This window comes from Atractosteus spatula, chromosome 25, assembly GCF_055471065.1.
Source record: "Atractosteus spatula isolate fAtrSpa1 chromosome 25, fAtrSpa1.hap1, whole genome shotgun sequence".
NCBI classification, from domain to species: Eukaryota; Metazoa; Chordata; class Actinopteri; order Semionotiformes; family Lepisosteidae; genus Atractosteus; species Atractosteus spatula.
This window is the reverse complement of record NC_142730.1, coordinates 2,094,336-2,115,416: the sequence shown is the minus strand read 5'-3', so window position 1 is coordinate 2,115,416 and position 21,081 is coordinate 2,094,336. Positions and strand designations below refer to the sequence as shown.

Genomic DNA, 21,081 nt, shown 5'->3' with positions numbered 1-21,081 from the left:
ATGACTCCTGACCCCCAGCGTGGGTCCAACCCCTGTCCCTACTGCTCATCATGGCATGGCTCCTGACCCCCCAGCGTGGCGTCCAACCCCTGTCCCTACTGCTCATCATGGCATGGCTCCTGACCCCCACTGTGGCGTCCAACCCCTGACCCCCCCTACTGCCCACTGTGGCGTCCAACCCCTTTCCCTACCGCTCATCATGGCATGCCCCTGTCCTTCACCTCCCAGCATGGCGTCCAGCCCCTGTCCATCACAGCATGACCCCTGTCCCCCGCCGCCCCGCCAGGCGCCCCACTCCTGTCCCCCGCTGCCCAGCGTGGTGCGCCCCCTGTGCCTTCTTTTTTTAGCCCGAACAAATTCCTAGTGAAGATGTACACAGATACCACAGGCTCTCTACCTTTATATCTATAAAAATATATATATTACATATGATAAACGGAGGGATAGAAATTTTTTAAGATAGCGTTAAAATTTTTATGATCGATCCAGGAAGTGATTTTTTAATTTTTTGTAAAGGAATTGGGGGGATGGAGAGAGGGGGTGGCAGTCAGTCCGTCTCCCCCTCTCTCCCTCCCTCTGTCTCGCTCACTCTCTCCCGCGGGGGGGTGGAATTGGGCTTGCTTTTTGGGGGGTGGGGGGGTGGGGGTGTTATGGGGTGGCAGGGAGGGGATCCCGGGATTTATCAGGGGATTTTAATAAAATGTTTATTTTTTTTTAAATTGAAAGAAGAAAATGATTTACAGCGCAAATGGAAAAATAAAATGGAAAAAAAAAACTCTTTAGAGCACAGATCAGGGTGAAGATGGGGGGGTGGGGGTGTGGACTCTGCTCCCGGTCGTCTGCGCTCCAGTACGGGGGAGAGACAGAAAACCCGGAGGTCCAGTACGGATCTGGAGCCGCCATCGCCATCCTGAGCTGTGCCTGTATTATAACTGACAGCTGCCTTACTCTCTTCTACATCCTGTCATATTTCTCAGCCTTGCGTCGCCTGCACTGGAGCCCCCGCAGTGCTGCGCCCCTCGGTGGGGGGGGGGGGGTCTGCCTCTCTTGTCCCTGAACGAGGTGAAGATCAGGTGCGTCTCCCATTCCAAGCTCGCTGTTTGGAGCCGGCCAGCAGGTGGCGCGTTTCCAGGAACGCGGTGACAGGAAGTGCCCCGCTGCTGGGATCTGTAGTTCTTTTCTCTTTGGCGGCAGACTACAAGGCCTGGCCTAGTCCGCTCTCGGGGCACGGCGACGGCACCAGTGCACGTGACGCGGGCTGGTTTAAGTTTCTTTAGCAAGTTAATATTTTCTCCCTCTTGTTTAATTTCCTCCTGGTATTGTCAATATTGCTGTTTTATTATTATTCTTGTTGTTGTTATTATTATTGTTGTTGTTGTTGTTGCTGTTGGCCGGCGCCTGGCCGCCCCCGGCGATGACCCCCCCCCCGACCTCGCGGCCCCGTCGTTATGGCGTTGAGCTCGGGAGAAGCCAGGAGGGCGTGGGGTGGAGGGGGGCGGCCGGAGCCCTGGGCCCTCTCGTCTCCTTGGAATTTTATTTTCCAGCTCCCTGTTCCTGTGTGTTTAATTTGTGTTGGTCAAGGGAGGGAGGGGTCTATCATTTTCGCCAGATCTACTTTGTTCCTCTTTTCAAGCTGCCCCCCTCCCTCCCTGGGGGGAGACTAACTCCTGATATTCCACCTTCATCTCTCACCTTCCTCCTCTTTCTCTTGAATTGTAATTAAACTGTAATCAGGGTTCATTAAAACTGGTTCAAAACCACCTCTGCAGGGTCCAGGACTGATTCTTCTTTACTCCAGTTTCCTGTCCCAGTGGTACAGTCCAGTCTAACCACAGCCCTGTCCCAGTGGTACAGTCCGTTCTAACACACCACAGCCCTGTCCCAGTGGTACAGTCCGTTCTAACACACTACAGCGCTGTCCCAGTGGTACAGTCCAGTCGAACACACTACAGCGCTGTCCCAGTGGTACAGTCCAGTCGAACACACTACAGCGCTGTCCCAGTGGTACAGTCCAGTCGAACACACTACAGCTCTGTCCCAGTGGTGCAGTCCAGTCTTAACACACTACAACCCTGTCCCAATGGTACAATCCAGTCTTAACACACTACAGCCCAATCCATCATACTGGATTCTAGGCCAACATGATGCAGCCCAGTCCATCGGGCCCAAAGCCTACTGTCGACTCCCGCCAGTCGGGCTCGGTTCGCGAATCAGTTCAGTTACTGCGCTGTAGCCCAGAGCCAATAAGCAGGGAGCTGTGCCGCCCCGGGCTGCTGCTGGAAAGCGCTGCTCTGCTTCTCTGCTGCTGCACGTCTCTGCAGACAGAGGCAGGTCGACCACAGGAACCTCAGCTCCCCCTGTCACCGCTCTCCTCGCTCCGCTTTCGAGAAACCTGCTCACACACAGGCCAGCCACGCGCCTGCCGTCTCCACATCCTCCCTGCCTCCGAGGGGCACCGGCGCCGCGTCACGCCCTCGCGGGCTCCTGCTGGCACGCTGGACACCGGCCGGTCCCTCCCATCTCCCAGGCTGGACCACTGTCCTCGGCGCATCTCGCAGGGCTGGAGAGATCTGCCGTCTGCTCAGAAACAGGGGAGGTGACCCCAGATGACAGGTTACATCAAAGTAAGACATGAGAGAGAGAGACAGTCACTACAGCATAGAGCATGAGAGAGAGACGGTCACTACTGCACAGAGCCTGAGAGAGAGAGACAGTCACTACAGCACAGAGCCTGAGACAGGAGAGTCACTACTGCACAGAGCCTGAGAGAGACAGTCACTACAGCACAGAGCCTGAGAGAGAGACGGTCACTACAGCACAGAGCCTGAGACAGGAGAGTCAATACAGTGTAGGCCCTGAGAGAGAGAGTCACTACAGCACAGAGCCTGAGACAGGAGAGTCAATACAGTGTAGGCCCTGAGAGAGAGAGTCACTACAGCATAGAACATGAGAGAGAGACAGTCACTACAGCACAGAGCCTAAGAGAGAGACAGTCACTACCGCACAGAGCCTGAGAGAGAGACAGTCACTACAGCACAGAGCCTGAGAGAGAGACAGTCACTACCGCACAGAGCCTGAGAGAGAGAGAGACAGTCACTACCGCACAGAGCCTGAGAGAGAGACAGTCACTACCGCACAGAGCCTGAGAGAGAGAGAGTCACTACCGCACAGAGCCTGAGACAGGAGTCAGCACAGTGTAGGAGAGATGGAGGCAGGCAGAGGAGAGTCGGATATCTGTGCCGTGAGCTGCTCTGTGGCAGAACCGCAGCCCTGCTGCGCCGTGCAGTACTGCAGAGCTGCAGCAGCCAGGCAGGAAGCTGAGCAGCGCAGAGACGCAGGGAGACGCCTTGCAAAGCCGCTGCGAGGACTCCGGCTGCGGAGCAGGCTGATCCACTCCGGCCTTTCGGCTGCAGGGCAAACCGCCACCCTTGTGTAGAGAAGAGGACTGGACTGGAGCTCCCAGTGTACCAGGACTGGTCTTCTGGACTGGGACTGGAGCTCCCAGTGTAACAGACTGGTCTTCTGGACTGGACTGGAGCTCCCAGTGTACCAGACTGGTCTACTGGACTGGACTGGAGCTCCCAGTGTACCAGGACTGGTCTACTGGACTGGACTGTAGCTCCCAGCGTACCAGGACTGGTCTACTGGACTGGACTGGAGCTCCCAATGTACCAGGACTGGTCTTCTGGACTGGACTGGAGCTCCCAGTGTACCAGGACTGGTCTTCTGGACTGGACTGGAGCTCCCAGCGTACCAGGACTGGTCTACTGGACTGGACTGGAGCTCCCAGTGTACCAGGACTGGTCTACTGGACTGGGACTGGAGCTCCCAGTGTACCAGGACTGGTCTTCTGGACTGGACTGGAGCTCCCAGTGTACCAGACTGGTCTTCTGGACTGGGACTGGAGCTCCCAGTGTACCAGACTGGTCTTCTGGACTGGGACTGGAGCTCCCAGTGTACCAGGACTGGTCTTCTGGACTGGACTGTAGGTCCCAGTGTACCAGGACTGGTCTACTGTACTGGGACTGGAGCTCCCAGTGTACCAGACTGGTCTTCTGGACTGGACTGTAGCTCCCAGTGTACCAGGACTGGTCTTCTGGACTGGACTGGAGCTCCCAGTGTACCAGGACTGGTCTTCTGGACTGGACTGTAGGTCCCAGTGTACCAGGACTGGTCTTCTGGACTGGACTGTAGCTCCCAGTGTACCAGGACTGGTCTTCTGGACTGGACTGTAGCTCCCAGTGTACCAGGACTGGTCTTCTGGACTGGGACTGGAGCTCCCAGTGTACCAGACTGGTCTTCTGGACTGGGACTGTAGCTCCTAGTGTAACAGACTGGTCTACTGGACTGGGACTGTAGCTCCCAGCGTAACAAACTGGTCTACTGGACTGGGACTGGAGCTCCCAGTGTAACAGACTGGTCTACTGGACTGGGACTGGAGCTCCCAGTGTAACAGACTGGTCTACTGGACTGGGACTGGAGCTCCTAGTGTAACAGACTGGTCTACTGGACTGGGACTGTAGGTCCCAGTGTACCAGGACTGGTCTACTGGACTGGGACTGTAGCTCCCAGTGTAACAGACTGTTCTACTGGACTGGGACTGCAGCTCCTAGTGTAACAGACTGGTCTACTGGACTGGGACTGTAGCTCCCAGTGTAACAGACTGTTCTACTGTAGCTCCTAGTGTAACAGACTGGTCTTCTGGACTCGACTGTAGCTCCCAGTGTAACAGACTGGTCTACTGGACTGGGACTGCAGCTCCTAGTGTAACAGACTGGTCCTCTGTGTTTTTTCCTGTACATCCATATTTGCAGAAAAAAAAAAGTATCCGCAAGCAGAACAACAAAACCTGTCCAAATCTAAAAAAAAAACCCCGTGGCAACAACTGGGCTGCCGTGCTGAGACGGGCCCGGCGCCTCGAGAGAGCCAGACACGCCCGCCCTGTCCCGGCGGGCTCCCGGGCGACGGCCGCCGCCGAGCCGAGCCTCCCGCGGGCCGCGGCTGCCACCTGGCGGCCCCTCGGCGGCGCTGCAGGCGGAGGCGCTGTGCGCGTCGGCACGATCCGGACGCAGGACGGGACGGGAGCCAGGTTGGAAGTGCACGGGCTCCACCAGGCGCAGACGTCTGCACAGACGGCACGAGCTGTATTAAACGGCGCCGAAACAGAGTTTTCCACGCTTCTGCCTTAACTTTGATTGTGCCGAAGTTTAATGTGCTTCCGAGGTCTCGGGTTTAAATGTTTGTGCGGTGACGTGGCGTTAGCCCTGCTCTGTAACAGTGTGAGAGTCGCTTCCACTCGCATCCCACGCAGTCCCGAAGTCGCCCATCGCCACGCGGCGCGCGACGCCACACTCGCGCCCGCCATGTTGGCTCCGGCTGGCCCGGGCGGCGCGTGGATCCAAGATGGCGCCCTCGGCTCCTCCTCCTCCTCCTCCTTCCTCCAGGAAGCCGCGCAGCGATTGGTGCGCCGTCGACACTCGCCCCGCCCCCGGGCAAGAACTGATGTCATTTCATTTAAGAACAAGTAAAGGTTTATTCCCGGCTGAAAAGAGCCTAAAGGAAACACAACGTTTCGGCTGTGGAGCCTTCTTCGGGCGTGTCATTGCATTAAGTTTCCTTTTCAGCTCCAGGTGCGAATGTCGCCGGCGGCGCCAGCAGGCGGGGGGGGGGCTGTTAAGAGTGTCTTTCACCTCTGATACAGGTACAGGCGCTGTGGGCCAGTCGGGGGCGCCCGTACCAGCTGAGGTCTTTCACGCCTGGCAGCTGGAAGCAGTGGGGGTCCTGGTGTTGATTCTGGGTTTCCCAGCAGGTGAGCAGTGGGGGCAGGGAGAGACACAGCAGGAGAGTCCGGACCAGAGACAGAGCTGTCAGCCCTGTCCTGTGCAGTCTGAACCTGGACTGAGGGACACACACATGCCTGTCTCACTGCACACACTGAGGAGACACCCCTGTCTCACAGCACATACACCCCTGTCTCGAACCACACCAACCTGTCTTACTGCACACACACACACCCCCCTGTCTCAGCGCACCAACCTGTCTTACTGCACACACACCCCTGTCTCACAGCACATACACACCTGTCTCACACCGCACCAACCTGTCTTACTGCACACACACACACACCTGTCTCACAGCGCACCAACCTGTCTTACTGCACACACCCCCCTGTCTCAGCGCACCAACCTGTCTTACTGCACACACACCCCTGTCTCACAGCACATACACACCTGTGACACATCTGGTCACTCATGGCTGTGGAGAGATCATGCAATCACTGCACAGAAGGTGCCAATGATGACTGAGCTGTGAGTAGCGCTACCTCTATCTCTAATCCTTAGTGAATTTTAATTAATAATTGACAAAATGATACAGTATGTGAGCTTTTTTAGGAGGTGATGTATCCATTTAATTGCTGTGTAATCGTGGATCAGAATTGTCAGACTTGCACACAGGAATACGAGCAGCTTGTAAATGAAACACAAACGAGAGACATGGGCTTCTGTACATGGTCTTCTCTTCTTTTTCTGTTTTTATTATTCTGATGAATGAGTCACCCCCAGTTACAAACATGACTTGTTAAAGAAACAGCACTGTACAATGCACAAGCAGAGTGGAAAAGTTCTCCTTTTGTCTCTTGTCTAAAGGTAAAAACACTACGAGACTGTAACTTGCTGCCACGAGTAAGAGAGAGGATGGAGAACAGAAACAAAGGAGAGAAGGAAAGATGAGTTAGGGAGAGAGAGCAGGAAGAAACAACACAAAGTCACACTCATGCACAATCACACTCATTTGCACACACACTTGTTTAAATCACACATTCATGCACTGTCACTCTCACATGCACACACACACTTGTGCACATTCTAACTTCCATGTGCACAATCAGACTCGTGCACAATCACACACACTCGTGCACAATTTTAACTTGCATGTACACAATCAGACTGGTGCACAATCACACACTTGTGCACAATTTACCTTGCATGTGCACACACACACATTGTGCAAAGACATGCAGTCGTGCACAGTCATGCACTCGAGACTCATGCACGGTTACACTCTCACACATTTGTCACTTGCATTCACGAGCACATTGTCTCTTTCAAGTACAATCACACCAAAGCACATATGCATGCACAATCATATGCATATACTCATGCACACACTGCACACACTTGTGCATAATCACAGATGCACACACTCATGTACTCACACGTGCATAATCCCTCGCACATTCGTATAGCCTCAGTCGCACACTCACACTCACAGTCAGTCTTCAACAACAGGAAGACAAACAGGAAACAGGTGTTGAAGGAGGAAGACGTCCAAGCTGGAAGAGAAACTCCCAGAGACTCCCAGGCTGAAAACCAGAGGTTTTAGCATCTGGGCCCTTCTGGCTCTGTTCTGTAGAGAGACCGGATGTGCCCTGTGAAGGGCAGGGCCTGGGCTGAGGGGTCGCCCCTGACTGCTGTGCGCTGTGATGTGCTGGCGTGTCATTTCCTGTTGTGTTCCTGCAGAAGGGCTCCTGGCTGGTGCCTTGCCAACACTGACCATACCCAGTCTGTGCACCAGGGGGCAGTGTGGAGCCTTGTCAGTGGCTGTGGACAGTCCCTGTTGTCGCTCTGCAGGGTTTCACTGGCAGCTGGTGACCAGCTTGCTGGAAACAGGGTGGACACAGTGCAGAAAGCAGCATGCTGGTCTGCACTGGGGGGGGGAGGAGAGACAGAATGAGAGTCAAGAGGAGGAGAGAAAGAGAGTGAATGAGGAAAGGTGGGAGGAGAGAGAGTGAGGAGACAGAGACAGACTTGCCCTGGCTGCTGTGTGGCCTGTTCTAGACTCGGGAGCCAGACAGCTGGCATTGTGCTGTGTTGTCTATTCACAGACATAAAGACACAGCAATCACTCCCAGCCACAGCCAGTGTGCCCTGGTACCATAGAGCCCCAGTTCCCTGAGAATCTGGGCTCATGCGGACAGTCACTGGGCCAGCTCAGTCCCTGAGAGCCCCAGTCCTTCAGGGGCTCTGGGGGTCTTCAGTCAGGGGTTAAAGGTCCCTGTGAATCTGGGCTCATGCGGACAGTCACTGGGCCAGCTCGGTCCCTGAGAGCCCCAGTCCTTCAGGGGCTCTGGGGTCTTCAGTCAGGGGTTAAAGGTCACTGTGAATCTGGGCTCATGCGGACAGTCACTGGGCCAGCTCAGTCCCTGAGAGCCCCAGTCCTTCAGGGGCTCTGGGGGTCTTCAGTCAGGGGTTAAAGGTCCCTGTGAATCTGGGCTCATGCGGACAGTCACTGGGCCAGCTCGGTCCCTGAGAGCCCCAGTCCTTCAGGGGCTCTGGGGGTCTTCAGTCAGGGGTTAAAGGTCACTGTGAATCTGGGCTCATGCGGACAGTCACTGGGCCAGCTCGGTCCCTGAGAGCCCCAGTCCTTCAGGGGCTCTGGGGGTCTTCAGTCAGGGGTTAAAGGTCCCTGTGAATCTGGGCTCATGCGGACAGTCACTGGGCCAGCTCGGTCCCTGAGAGCCCCAGTCCTTCAGGGGCTCTGGGGTCTTCAGTCAGGGGTTAAAGGTCCCTGTGAATCTGGGCTCATGCGGACAGTCACTGGGCCAGCTCGGTCTCTGAGAGCCCCAGTCCTTCAGGGGCTCTGGGGGTCTTCAGTCAGGGGTTAAAGGTCACTGTGAATCTGGGCTCATGCGGACAGTCACTGGGCCAGCTCGGTCCCTGAGAGCCCCAGTCCTTCAGGGGCTCTGGGGGTCTTCAGTCAGGGGTTAAAGGTCCCTGTGAATCTGGGCTCATGCGGACAGTCACTGGGCCAGCTCGGTCCCTGAGAGCCCCAGTCCTTCAGGGGCTCTGGGGTCTTCAGTCAGGGGTTAAAGGTCACTGTGAATCTGGGCTCATGCGGACAGTCACTGGGCCAGCTCAGTCCCTGAGAGCCCCAGTCCTTCAGGGGCTCTGGGGGTCTTCAGTCAGGGGTTAAAGGTCCCTGTGAATCTGGGCTCATGCGGACAGTCACTGGGCCAGCTCGGTCCCTGAGAGCCCCAGTCCTTCAGGGGCTCTGGGGGTCTTCAGTCAGGGGTTAAAGGTCCCTGTGAATCTGGGCTCATGCGGACAGTCACTGGGCCAGCTCGGTCCCTGAGAGCCCCAGTCCTTCAGGGGCTCTGGGGGTCTTCAGTCAGGGGTTAAAGGTCACTGTGAATCTGGGCTCATGCGGACAGTCACTGGGCCAGCTCGGTCCCTGAGAGCCCCAGTCCTTCAGGGGCTCTGGGGGTCTTCAGTCAGGGGTTAAAGGTCCCTGTGAATCTGGGCTCATGCGGACAGTCACTGGGCCAGCTCGGTCCCTGAGAGCCCCAGTCCTTCAGGGGCTCTGGGGGTCTTCAGTCAGGGGTTAAAGGTCCCTGTGAATCTGGGCTCATGCGGACAGTCACTGGGCCAGCTCGGTCCCTGAGAGCCCCAGTCCTTCAGGGGCTCTGGGGGTCTTCAGTCAGGGGTTAAAGGTCCCTGTGAATCTGGGCTCATGCGGACAGTCACTGGGCCAGCTCGGTCCCTGAGAGCCCCAGTCCTTCAGGGGCTCTGGGGGTCTTCAGTCAGGGGTTAAAGGTCACTGTGAATCTGGGCTCATGCGGACAGTCACTGGGCCAGCTCGGTCCCTGAGAGCCCCAGTCCTTCAGGGGCTCTGGGGTCTTCAGTCAGGGGTTAAAGGTCCCTGTGAATCTGGGCTCATGCGGACAGTCACTGGGCAGGACTGTCTTGTACTTTAGAAAACACTTTCATGTTGACAGGCATAATGACATTTCCTTCTTTCTTGCTTTTTAAACGATTGGTTTTTATTATTCCACTAAGATCTTACACAGAAGCTAAAAGGCAATTTAACAGAACAGGTTACAGAGAGTGAAGAGTTCGTCACTCTGAATTTTCTAAGTCGTTCAAAACAAATTCTTCCCCCAACAACAAGTGACAAGGAACAGACAGAAAAGAAGAAATCAGGGCAGCAAATCTGGAGACACGAACGAAGGGAGGCTGAACAATCTACACACACGAAGAGTAAAATTCATTGATATCATCATCATCGTCATCATATTTTACGAGAAGCTAAAGCTTTTTTTTTTTCCAATGACAAATAGTTAAAAATATACATTTTCTTATTATTTTCATTATTATTTTCCCTTTGGATTGCTGAGGTCATCGAACACAGAGTCCCTGTTGCTGGGTGACGAGGCCGGGGGGGGGGGGGGCTGGGGGGTGGGGGAGTCAAGGCCAAGGAAAGGCAGCGATGTTGTGAGACAGGCAGAGGGACAGAGGAGAGAGAGACAGGCACAGAGAGAACAGAGGAACAGGTAGAGAGAGAGAGAGGAGAATGCGGAGCTCTTTGGTTTCGTTTTTAAGGTTTTATTGACTTTTTCTTCATTTTCTTCTGTAACACCTGCACACTGCTCACCTTTGTGTCTGTTCTTTAAAAAAAACACCTTTGGGTTTCAGCTGTATAGTTGGAGAGGAGGCCAGGAGGGGAGGAAGGGGAGCTGTCTGAGAGAGGAGTCTGTCTCCGCTGCCTGCCTGTGTGTCTCTGGGTGCGGGGCTGGGACAGAGGGCCCCTGCACCCTTGTCCTCCGCAGCGCCTGTCTGCGGGCCCCGTCCGGAGAGATGCTGTCCTTCGCCGGAGGCAGGGCGGAGACTGAGCGCAACTGTGCACTGTGAGCTTAGTGTGCCCCCTCTGTTCCCTGAGGGCTGGCCCCCTGGGGGTCCCCACACTCAAACCCTGCACCGTGTGATTGGACAGGGGATCAGAGTGACAATCCAACATGCAGCTTGCAGAGGTGACTCCCATCATTCCCTAAGGACTGACCCTCAAGAGCCATTGGCATGCAGTCCAGCCAATCAGGGAGTGCTGTGGCTGGGAGCTGACCTATCCCAGGCGAGCTAGTCCGGGGGTTTCATCCAGAGGGATCCAGAGAGCACCCTAGAGCATTGTGCATTTGTAACACCTGCACACAACACTTCTGCACAGGCAGATCTCACAATCACATGACTCTTGCTGAGGTTCTGACCTTGCACGTGCTCACTAGATTCACAAGTACACAGTTCTGGCCTTAACACGAGAAATCACTGTTCACAGGTAACCAGACATAGACGTATACAGTTCTGACCTTGCATGTGTAATCGCCACTTCCAACTCGCAAAACTCACAAGTACACAGTTCTGGCCTTGCACAGGTAATCACAGCCCCCAACTCACCTGACTAGCAAGCACACACTTCTTGCCTTGCACAACTAATCGCAGCCCCCAACTCCCCAGATTTACCTGTATGCAGCTCTTGCCTTGCATGAGTAATCACTGTTCACAGGTCACCAGACTCACAAGTACACAGTTCTGGCCTCGCACAAGTAAATCATAGCCCCTAGTTCACTAGACTAACAAGTATGCAGTTCTGGCTTTGTACGAGTAATCAGATCCTCTAGTTCACCAAACTAAGTACAGTCCTGTCTTTGCAGAAGTAATCATAGCCTCCAGCTCACCAGACTCGCAAGTAATCTGCCCCCAACTTACCAGATTCACAAGTACACAATTCTGGCCTTGCACAAGTAATCACAGCCCCCAACTCACCAGATTCACAAGCACACAGTTCTTGCCTCACATGAGTAATCACACCCCCTAGTTTACTAGACTAATAAGTACACAGTGCTGGCCTTGAACGAGTAATCAGAGCCTCTAGCTCACCAGACTCACAAGTACACAGTCCTGTCTTTGCACGAGTAATCACATCCCCCAGCTCACCAGACTCACAAGTACACAGTTCTGATCTTGCACGCCAGTCAGCAGAGTGGAAAGCCCAGTCTCTTTGGGGGATCTTCTGCTTCCAGCCCCAGAAGCTGATCCGCGCTGGTCACACTCCCTAGATCCCAGGATTCATAGAGGCTTCCTGTCCTCGGAGAACAGCAGTTCCCATGATTCACTGCAGGCGTGTTTGTGCCAGGGCTGTGGATCTGGGGGAGGGGCGGTGGAGGCAGAGGGATGAGGCACGAGGCTCCAGAAGAAGATTCGCTGCATTCTCTCCTCCCAGTGCCCAGAGCCCGCCTCCCATCGCCCCCCTCGGAGTGGAACGCAGGGGGCACCCCATCGTGCCGAGCAGTAAGTCCACGCGCACCCCCAATGGCGAGAATTAAGAGAAGGGGCTGCAGTGTTTGAGAAGCCTGCAGGAATTCGGGAAGAACGCGTGCTAATTCCGGCTGCACTCCAGCCTCGAGAGAGAGAGAGACAGGCGACAGCGAGCGGCGAGACTGACATCCTCCTCCTCCTCTTCCTCCCCACCTCTGAAGCCCCTCCCTCCCCAAGGCCGGGAGGGGAGGGGGGGGTGCTGTGCCCCTATTGGTCACCCAGCAACGAGAGACACCCAATCCTGACACAGACCTGTGGCCCCGCCCCCACCCCTGTGGCCACCAGGCGCATGCCCGCGGACATGGCGGTCCGCTCTGGAGGGGAGCGAGTCGTCAGCTGGCCAGGGCTCTTGGGGGGGACCTCCGCGCCGAACAGGGGGGCGCGGGGCTCCCCTGCCAGGCCGTACACCGGCGCGTGTCCCGGGGGTGATGTGGAAGGGTGGGGCTGGGGGCCGGTTGTTTTCAAAGCTTAAACGCGGAGGAGGGCCCCCCCCCCCCAGTGCGAGACAGGGGTACACTGTACACATCACCCCCCTTTTCACACCGCTGCACAGAGACCTGAACAACCTGGGGCGGATCAGGGTGCAGCAGACGGGGATCCACCTGCCAGCCCTGCCCCCCCGAACGCAGACCCCGAGAGTATGTGGGGGGAGGGGGTGACCAGGCTGCTCTCTCTTGGGGTGAGGGTCCTCAGACTCTCCTGGCGCCCCCTTTTCCCCGGGACAGCAGCCCTGTTCCCTGGAGCCCCTCTCTGAGCCAGACCACCCGAGAGGAGCAGCCCGTCTCAGTCACCCCGGCACCCCTCCCCCGTGGCCCCAGGCGCCCCAGGCTCACGCGTTCCCCCTTTATTTTAAAGCATTCGTCTATTTGGTTTATCATCAAGGTATATGAGGTATATGACGAACTATCTCTCTCTCGTACCCCTGCAGCGAGCGGGCTGGCGGGACAGCTAGGCCAGGAGCCCAACGAAGGACCAAGCAAACCCCAGTAAGTCCCCGCAGGGAGGAGTGTGCGTGCTGGGAGGGGGGGAGAGCGTCTCTCTGCCTACCTGTCTGTCTTTCTACCTGTATATCTGGGTACCTGTCTGTCTACCAATCTGTCTCTCTGTCTAACTGTATATCTGTCTATCAGTCTGTCTACCTGGGTGTGTGCCTGTCTGCTTGTGTGTCAACCTGTCTACCTGTCTCTCAGTCTGTATTTGTCTACCTGTCCGTGTGTCTGTCTCTCCGCCTACCTGTCTGTCTGTCTACCTGTGTGTGTGCCTGTCCGCTTGTGTATCAAACTGTCTGTCAGTCTGTGTTTGTCTACCTGTCCGTGTGTCTGTCTCTCTGTTTACCTGTGAGTCTGTCTACCTGTGTGTGTGTGCCAGTCCGCTTGTGTATCAACCTGTCTACCTGCCTGCCTATGTGCTGTCCTTCCTCTGAGTGCCTGGTACCCTGGTACCCCCCTCTCTCTCCCGGGCGGGGTCTCTCTGCAGGAGCGAGCTGGGGGGCAGATGGTCGCTCGGGGAGCGGAGGACGGAGGGGGTCCCTGCGGCGGACGAGCCGCTGAGGCCTGTCCCTCGTCCTCCAGGGGGCGCTACTTCGGCTCATCGTGAGCTCTGCTCGTACCCGCGGAGTCCCCAGGACCCCGCCTCCGAGCGTGTGCCCCCGAATCCCCTCCTTTAGAGCCCCCTTGTCCTGCCTGCCCAGCGCCCACCTCTACCCCTGCTGTGGCACATGTGACAGAGGCAGGTCAATACATTCAGCAGCAGTGGGGGCAGCAGGGGGCACTGGAGAGGCAGGAGTCACCCGCACAGCAATCTTGACGAGGTCCAATTAAGCAATTAAGTGTTGTGCTGGAACAAACCAGGAGTCACCGGCTGAGGTGCTGGGATGCCCCGTTGTCACAGACCGTCAGCGAACGCTTGACGAACACACAACAGTGGTGGCGATCGCGGAGAGAGGAGTCGACAGCGCCCCCTGCCTCTGGATGCTGGAACTGCGGCAGCCCGAAGACCTGGATTGGGCCCAGAGCGCCCCCCCCCCCGCTCGCTCCTCCTGCCCTCACAGAGACTCCAGTTTTGAAAATTTTGGGGGTGTCCTCTGTACTTTTATCTTCTCCCCCCCCAACAGTTGCACATAACCCCACCCCAAGAAGAGCCCAGCGCCTGCCCCCCCGTCCGCCTGCCCGCTCAGCAGAAATGACACAAAGCTAATTCACCCAAGAGAGATAGTTGGAATTTTTGGTCTAAAATCAAGTCATCATCATCATCATCATCATCATCAACATCTTTTTAACATTGTGTACATCAGTGATTAAGTAACCAGTAGAACATAGATCCTTTTCTACAAAATCTATAGGAGCACTAACAATTACATTCCTTCTAAAAGTTTAAGTCGAGAACTCGTAATTTTTTTCGTTTTTTTTTTCATTTTTAAAAATTGTCCGTCTGTTTGCTGTTGTTGGCCGTGGCCGTGCGGATTCTGCGGGCGCGCACGCGTGTGCGTGCGTACGCGTTCGTGTTCGCAGCGTGAACGGGGCGTGGAACAGTGACGGAGGAGGAGGGGCGGGGTCGTGTACTTTCGGGGGAGGGCGGTTGTCATGGCGGCGGTGACGCACGGAAACGGAGACGCCCCTCCGGCGTGCGCGCACACACACGCTGCCTCCTCCACCCCCCCCGAATCTAGCACCTCTTCACACGAGCAAAGCGTGGAACCCCTCCCCCCTCCTCACTCCCCACTCGAGTTTTTGTAGTTGTTTTTTTTTTTGGCGTGTCAGGTTTGGCTTTGGGAGAGTCAGAGTTCGGGTCTGGTTTTGGCATCGCGCTGACACTCGACAGCAGAGTCGAGAGTTTGGTTTGTCCGTTCAAATCTAGGAAAAAAACAAAACGAAACAAAAGCTCGGAAGCTAAATTTTCACAGTATTTCTCCAACCAACCTGATAAAAAAGCTTCTAGGACGACTAAAAGGAGTTTTTTGTTCTTTCTCTCGTCTTAAAAAAAAAGCGACAGTGAGCGCAAGGAAGATTAGAGAGACGGACGGACGCTGCGGGGACAGACAGGTCGAGGCTCGCTGAGGTCAGGGCTGTCCGTCCGGCCTCCTGCCCCCTCGGGCTGCCCCTCTCGCCCGCTTTGGGTTCGCCGTTTTCGGGGTTCATTTTTGGTTTGGTACGAAGCGAGTCCGCGGCTCTCCCCCCCACTCCCCACACCCCCTCTTCCCCCCCCCAAGGCCTGCGCCCGTTTCCGGTGTCCCATCTGCGCGGTCCGACTCGCCCCCATATCCCTTCCGCTTGGTTCCGCGGTGGAGAGGGAAGGGAGGGGGGTGGTGGCAGGGATTGGGGGGTGGAATTGGGTGGGTGGTGGGGGGGGGGGTATTTGTCTTTTTATTCGTTTCCATCTTAGAGAAGTTCGAGAAACGAATTGCTTTGGTATCCGAAGAGAGAGAATTTCCGAAACGAGCAGCCCGCCCCCTGGGGCGACATTAGAACTGACAGCTGTACCTGCGCAGATACAGAAAGCAAGGAAAGAGAGGTTTCGTCTTAAAAAAATGACTTTGAAAGAGGATTTAAGAAAAACAACAACAGGACAGGTGGTGCTGCAGGAAAGAGCCCACAAACATTAGGGGTGCAGAGTGCATCCGTTCGATCTCGGTCCCAGAGCCGGGGTACCCCTGCTCTCTCTCCGGGAACATCCCTCCTCAGGTAAGAGCACAGCTCTGCAGGTGAGACAGCAGGCACCCCAGCTCTGCACAGGTGAGACAGCAGGAGTCGCACCTGTGGTAGGTGAGACAGCAGGCACCCCAGATCTGTGCAGGTGAGACAGCAGGCACCCCAGCTCTGCACAGGTGAGACAGCAGGAGTTGCATCTGTGGTAGGTGAGACAGCAGGCACCCCAGATCTGCGCAGGTGAGACAGCAGAAATCGCTCCTGTGGCAGGTGAGACAGCAGGCACCCCAGATCTGCGCAGGTGAGACAGCAGGCACCCCAGATCTGCGCAGGTAAGACAGCAGGCACCCCAGATCGGTGCAGGTGAGACTGCAGGAATCACACCTGTGGCAGGTGTACGCAGAGTGAGATCGACAGGCAGGCTCCTTGAGTGTTGCAGTGTTGCAATGAGGTATTTGTTTACTCTGAGAGAAGACCATCTTTTCAAGTCCTTAGTCTTTTCTTGTTACTAGTTTTTTAGCAAAAATGAGGAAGAAAGTTTTTGCTTGAAGAAATCGCTGTGTGAAAAGACAGTCGTGGTCTCCGGGGGTTTTGGGGTGTCTCTCTGCGCTAATGGGGGCTGTCCTGGATCAGGGCCTGAGCTGTCTGGAGTCTCCAGCCATCCAAGTGTCCAGCTGTCTGTGTGTCCATCTGTGTGTCCGTACAGGTGTGCATGTGCCCAGGAGTCAAGTGTGTTTCTGTGTCCAGGTTTGCCTGTGTTCAGGTGTTGGGTGTCCAGGTGTTTGTGCAGGTGTGTGCTTGTGTTCAGGTGTTTGTGCAGGTGTGTTTCAGCGTCCAGGTGTGTTTGTCCAGGTGCGTGTCAGTGTGCAGGTGTGTTTGTGCAGGTGTGTCAGTATGCAGGTGTGTGTGAATGTTCAGGTGTGTTTGTCCAGGTGCGTGTCAGTATGCAGGTGTGTGTGAATGTTCAGGTGTGTTTGTCCAGGTGCATGTCAGTATGCAGGTGTGTTTGTCCAGCTGTCTGTCAGTGTTCAGGTGTGTTTGTCCAGGTGCGTGGCAGTATGCAGGTGTGTTTGTCCAGCTGTCTGTCAATGTTCTGGTGTGTTTGTCCAGGTGTGTGTCAGTGTTCAGGTGTGTTTGTCCAGGTGTGTGTAAGTGTTCAGGTGTCGGGGGCGGTGCTGTCTGTGCTGATGCTGGAGGCACTCGGTACGAGGAGCTGACTTTTCACAACAACGACCTGACCTCTCCTGTCCCTCACCTCCTCTCCCTCACTTCCTGATCCTCACCTCCTTTCCCCTGCTGTTCGTCCCCTCCTGTCCCTCCCCTCCACGACTCCTGTCTCCTCCCCTCCTCTCCCTCACCTCCTGTCTTCTCCCCTCCTCTCCCTCGACTCTTGTTCCCTGCCCTCCTCTTCCTCACCTCCTGTTCCCTGCCCTCCTCTTCCTCACCCCCTGTTCCCTGCCCTTGCTGCAAACAAGCAGAGCGACACACTGGGGCCAACAACGACGAACACGATGATGTGATGAAGATGATGACAAGAGCACTTTTTGTCAAAAAACACAGAACTAGAAAAGATGATAAATTAATACAAAATTATATTAAAATATAAAAAATAAAAACTTCTATTGTTTCAAAAACAATGGAGACAAGACAACCAAAGGACATTGTTTAAAACAAATTCAATCAAAACAAGCACTATATACATATATACACACACGTGCTATATATATGTATTGACAGGCAGGCAGATAGAGACAGGTAAGGAGAAGAGAGAGACAGGCAGGTAGAGATAGACAGGTAAGGAGAGAGGCAGGAAGATAGAGACAGACAGGTAAGGAGAAGAGAGAGGCAGGTAGGGAGACGATAAATGAGGCAGGGAGATGGTAGAGAGATGGAGATGATGGAGACAGACTGATAGACACAGGAAGAAAAGAGAGACAGGCAGGTGGGGAGATGATGCAGACGAGCAGATAGAGACAGATGGGTGGGGAGATGACGGAGACAGGCAGAGACAGAGACAGACAGACAGACAGGTAGGTAAGGAGATGAGAGAGACGGGCAGGCAGACCGTTTGGTGAAAAAACTCTGAGCTCAGCTCTTCCAGCACACGGTTCACAAAATAATTACATTGAGCAAAAAAGTAAAGTTCAGATGGATGGCCTGAGATGGGTCGGTACGGGCTGTGTGAAGGACAGAGGTGCTGGCAATGAAGCTGGGTCCAGAACCGGTCCTGGACGGGTCTGTACAGAGCCTTTGGGTTCAGCTAGTCACGTTGATTTTTGGTTTGTAAGAGTTCTGTAGTCCTGGCAGGCTGTGGGCGGGGCTCCGGCCTCCGCCCCCACTTGCGACACAAACGAGAGTGTTCGTGGGGTTTTTTTGGTTCAAAGTTCCTCTCCGAATCGTCGCTCCGGTTTCCTGTCTTTCCTATTTGGTGTCGTTTGGTGCCTCCGGAGAAAAAGGGCTTCCTTGGCACCAGAGCCAGTCCCTTCCTCCGGGGGAAAAGCTAGATAATTTTTGGTTTCAGTCACCCTCTCCCTCCCCTGAACATCCCTCTCCTTCCTCTCCTCTCCTCGTCCTCTCTCGCTCCTTCGTTCTGTGTTTTTGGCTTTGCGAGACGAGGGAGGCCGAGGGAGGGAGTGCAGAGGGGCGGGGACTTCCTGGTGGGTCGGGAGGGTCAGGGGAGGCGGGGTTTTGTGTTCATTTTTGTTTTCATTGGTTAGTCTTCTTGCCGGTCCCCCCAGTCAGCAGCACGCCGCTTCGTCACTCAGCCTTGGCCCCGCCTCCCAGCCCCAGGGGGCCCAGGGCGGGCGGGCTCTGCGCCGGCTCACTGCAGGAGGAGGAGGAAGAGGAGGAGCTGGAGCAGGAAGAGGCGGAGCCGGACAAGGAAGAGGAGGAGGCCGGGCTCATGGCCACCAGGCTGGGGGTGGAGGCGGGAAGGGAGGCCGCCTTGGCTACCTTGGCGACAGCGGCGCTGACCAATCCCACGCTGGCTCCTGACGCCAGGAGAGGCAGCCCCCCGTGGTTGAGGAAGAGGGAGGAGGGGAGTCCGCCTCCAGCACCCCCGCTGGCACCCAACACCAGCTTCCCACTCCCATCAAGACTGGAAATGGGGAGCTGACCACCACTGGCTGCCAGAGCTGGGGAGAGAGAGGGAGAGTCAAAGGTCAGGGGTCATTGAGGCACTTCTTTAACCGGTTCGAACTCTGATCCTCAGGAGAGAGAGAGGAGACACACTGGGTGCTGAGAGTCATGATGTTCAGGAGAGATAGGAGAAACACTGGGTTCTGGGAGTTGTGCTTCTCAGGAATGAAAGGAGACACACTATGGATGGGAGTTGTGCTTCTCAGGAGAGAAAGGAGACACACTATGGATGGGAGTCGTGATGCTCAGGAGGGAGAGGAGACACACTGGGTGCTGGGAGCTGTGATGCTCAGGAGCGAGAGGAGACTGGGGGATGGGAGTTTGATGTCCAGGAGAAAGAGGAGACACACTGGGCGCTGGGAGCCGTGATGCTCAGGAGAGAGAGGAGACACACTGTGACAGGTGGTCAGGTGATGGGATGGACTGTGGGATGAGTTGACAACACACAGACGTCTCTGATTTGTGACTCAGTCCCACTGCTCCCACCTCTCTCCTCACACACCTTGGATGGTGGCCAGGTGGTTGCTGCTGATGAGGGACTGGCCCATCCCTGTGGTCACTCCTAGCACCGGGTTCCTGGAGGCGTGCAGCCGGACACAGAGACGGACACGGGGACGGAGGGGACAGACAGGGACGCGGGACGACAAAGACAAGCCGTTTGAAAGGACAGACGGTATCACAGGGAGACAGAGAGAAGCAGTTTTAAAACACAGCTGGGGACAGAGTCCCCGGAACATCACTTTCTACACAGAACTGCTTACTGCGTACAACTAACTGTACATAATAGACTGTCTCTCGCCCTGTCTGTGTTTGTACAGTGTCTCTCTCTTGCCCTCTCTGTGTTCAAAGCTGATTAGACAGTGCCTCTCTCTCTCTCTCGCCCTGTCTGTGTGCTCAGAGCTGTGATTGTACAGGGCCAGTCTGTCTCTTACCCGGCCTGTGTGCTCAGAGCTGTGATTGTACAGGGCCAGTCTGTCTCTTACCCTGTCTGTGTGTTCATTGCTGTCAGTCCCAGAGAGCTGTGCCCAGGTGGATTGGGGCTGGCTGTGCTGTTTGGAGGTGGAGTCACAGGGGAAGGTGCAGAGCTGAGGGTTGCTGGACCACTGGGAGTCATTGGGCTCACGGCTGATGACATGGTTGTCACTGAGAAAGACAGAGAGAGGGGTTAATACAGACACACTGACTGGACACTCCAGTACATTAACACTGCACTGAGAGAGAGAGAGAGGGGTTAATACAGACACACTGACTGGACACTCCAGTACATTAACACTGCACTGAGAGAGAGAGGGGTTAATACAGACACACTGACTGGACACTCCAGTACATTAACACTGCACTGAGAGAGAGAGAGGGGTTAATACAGACACACTGACTGGACACTCCAGTACATTAACACTGCACTGAGAGAGAGAGAGGGGTTAATAGAGACACATTGGACACTACCGACTCCCTACCTGTTGTGCTGAGGTTGGTGACTGCCTGGGACAGTCCTTGACTGGAGATCTGGAAGGAAAAAGAGGAAAGAGAGAATGAGGAGAGGGGGAGGAAGATGAAGATGGGGAGGGTGAGGGAGGGTTAGGGGAGTGAGGTTTGGAGTGGTCGTGTGTCCATTTCGAAGGGACGACACTTCAGGATCTGCAGTGGGACAAGAGCCTGGATTTCCCAGCCTGGGAAAAATCTGCCCAGACATGTTGAAGCTCCGAGGTTCTTAAATCCCTCAAGATGTCTGGATGAGATTCTGGGATCAATGGCTATCTGAACAGCTGAATAGAGCAGCCCTTTGACTCTGGCCGGTCTAAAGCTTACCTGTATAGTGTGGTCATTTCATCCATCACACCAGTAACTGTCTTCTCTCCTGTGACTCTCATCTTGCCTGTGCTGCCTGCATGACTCATCCTGCCTGACTCACCTGACTGTGACTCTCTACTGCCTGTCTGTCTGTGACTCTCTCTCTCTACTGCCTGTCTGTCTGTGACTCTCTCTCACTCTACTGCCTGTCTGTCTGTGGCTCTCTCTCTCTTCTGCCTGTCTGTGACTCTCTCTCACTCTACTGCCTGTCTGTCTGTGGCTCTCTCTCTCTTCTGCCTGTCTGTGACTCTCTCTCTCTTCTGCCTGTCTGTCTGTGACTCTCTCTACTGCCTATCTGTCTG

The 21,081-nt window shown here is 55.3% G+C and overlaps 1 protein-coding gene across 1 annotated transcript in view; it reads right to left on the bottom strand.

The window, feature by feature from the left end:
• Nucleotides 1-14,543: 14,543 nt before the first annotated feature.
• Nucleotides 14,544-21,081, bottom strand: part of pou2f2b (POU class 2 homeobox 2b) — a 37,874-nt gene continuing 31,336 nt past the window's right edge. The window contains exons 13-16 of the mRNA XM_088905384.1: nucleotides 20,386-20,434; nucleotides 19,912-20,071; nucleotides 19,431-19,504; nucleotides 14,544-18,924 (exon numbers count right to left, since the gene is read on the bottom strand). Of these exons, the coding sequence (XP_088761510.1) occupies nucleotides 18,548-18,924; nucleotides 19,431-19,504; nucleotides 19,912-20,071; nucleotides 20,386-20,434 (660 nt within the window). The 3' untranslated portion in view covers nucleotides 14,544-18,547. The remainder of the gene's footprint in view (nucleotides 18,925-19,430; nucleotides 19,505-19,911; nucleotides 20,072-20,385; nucleotides 20,435-21,081) is intronic.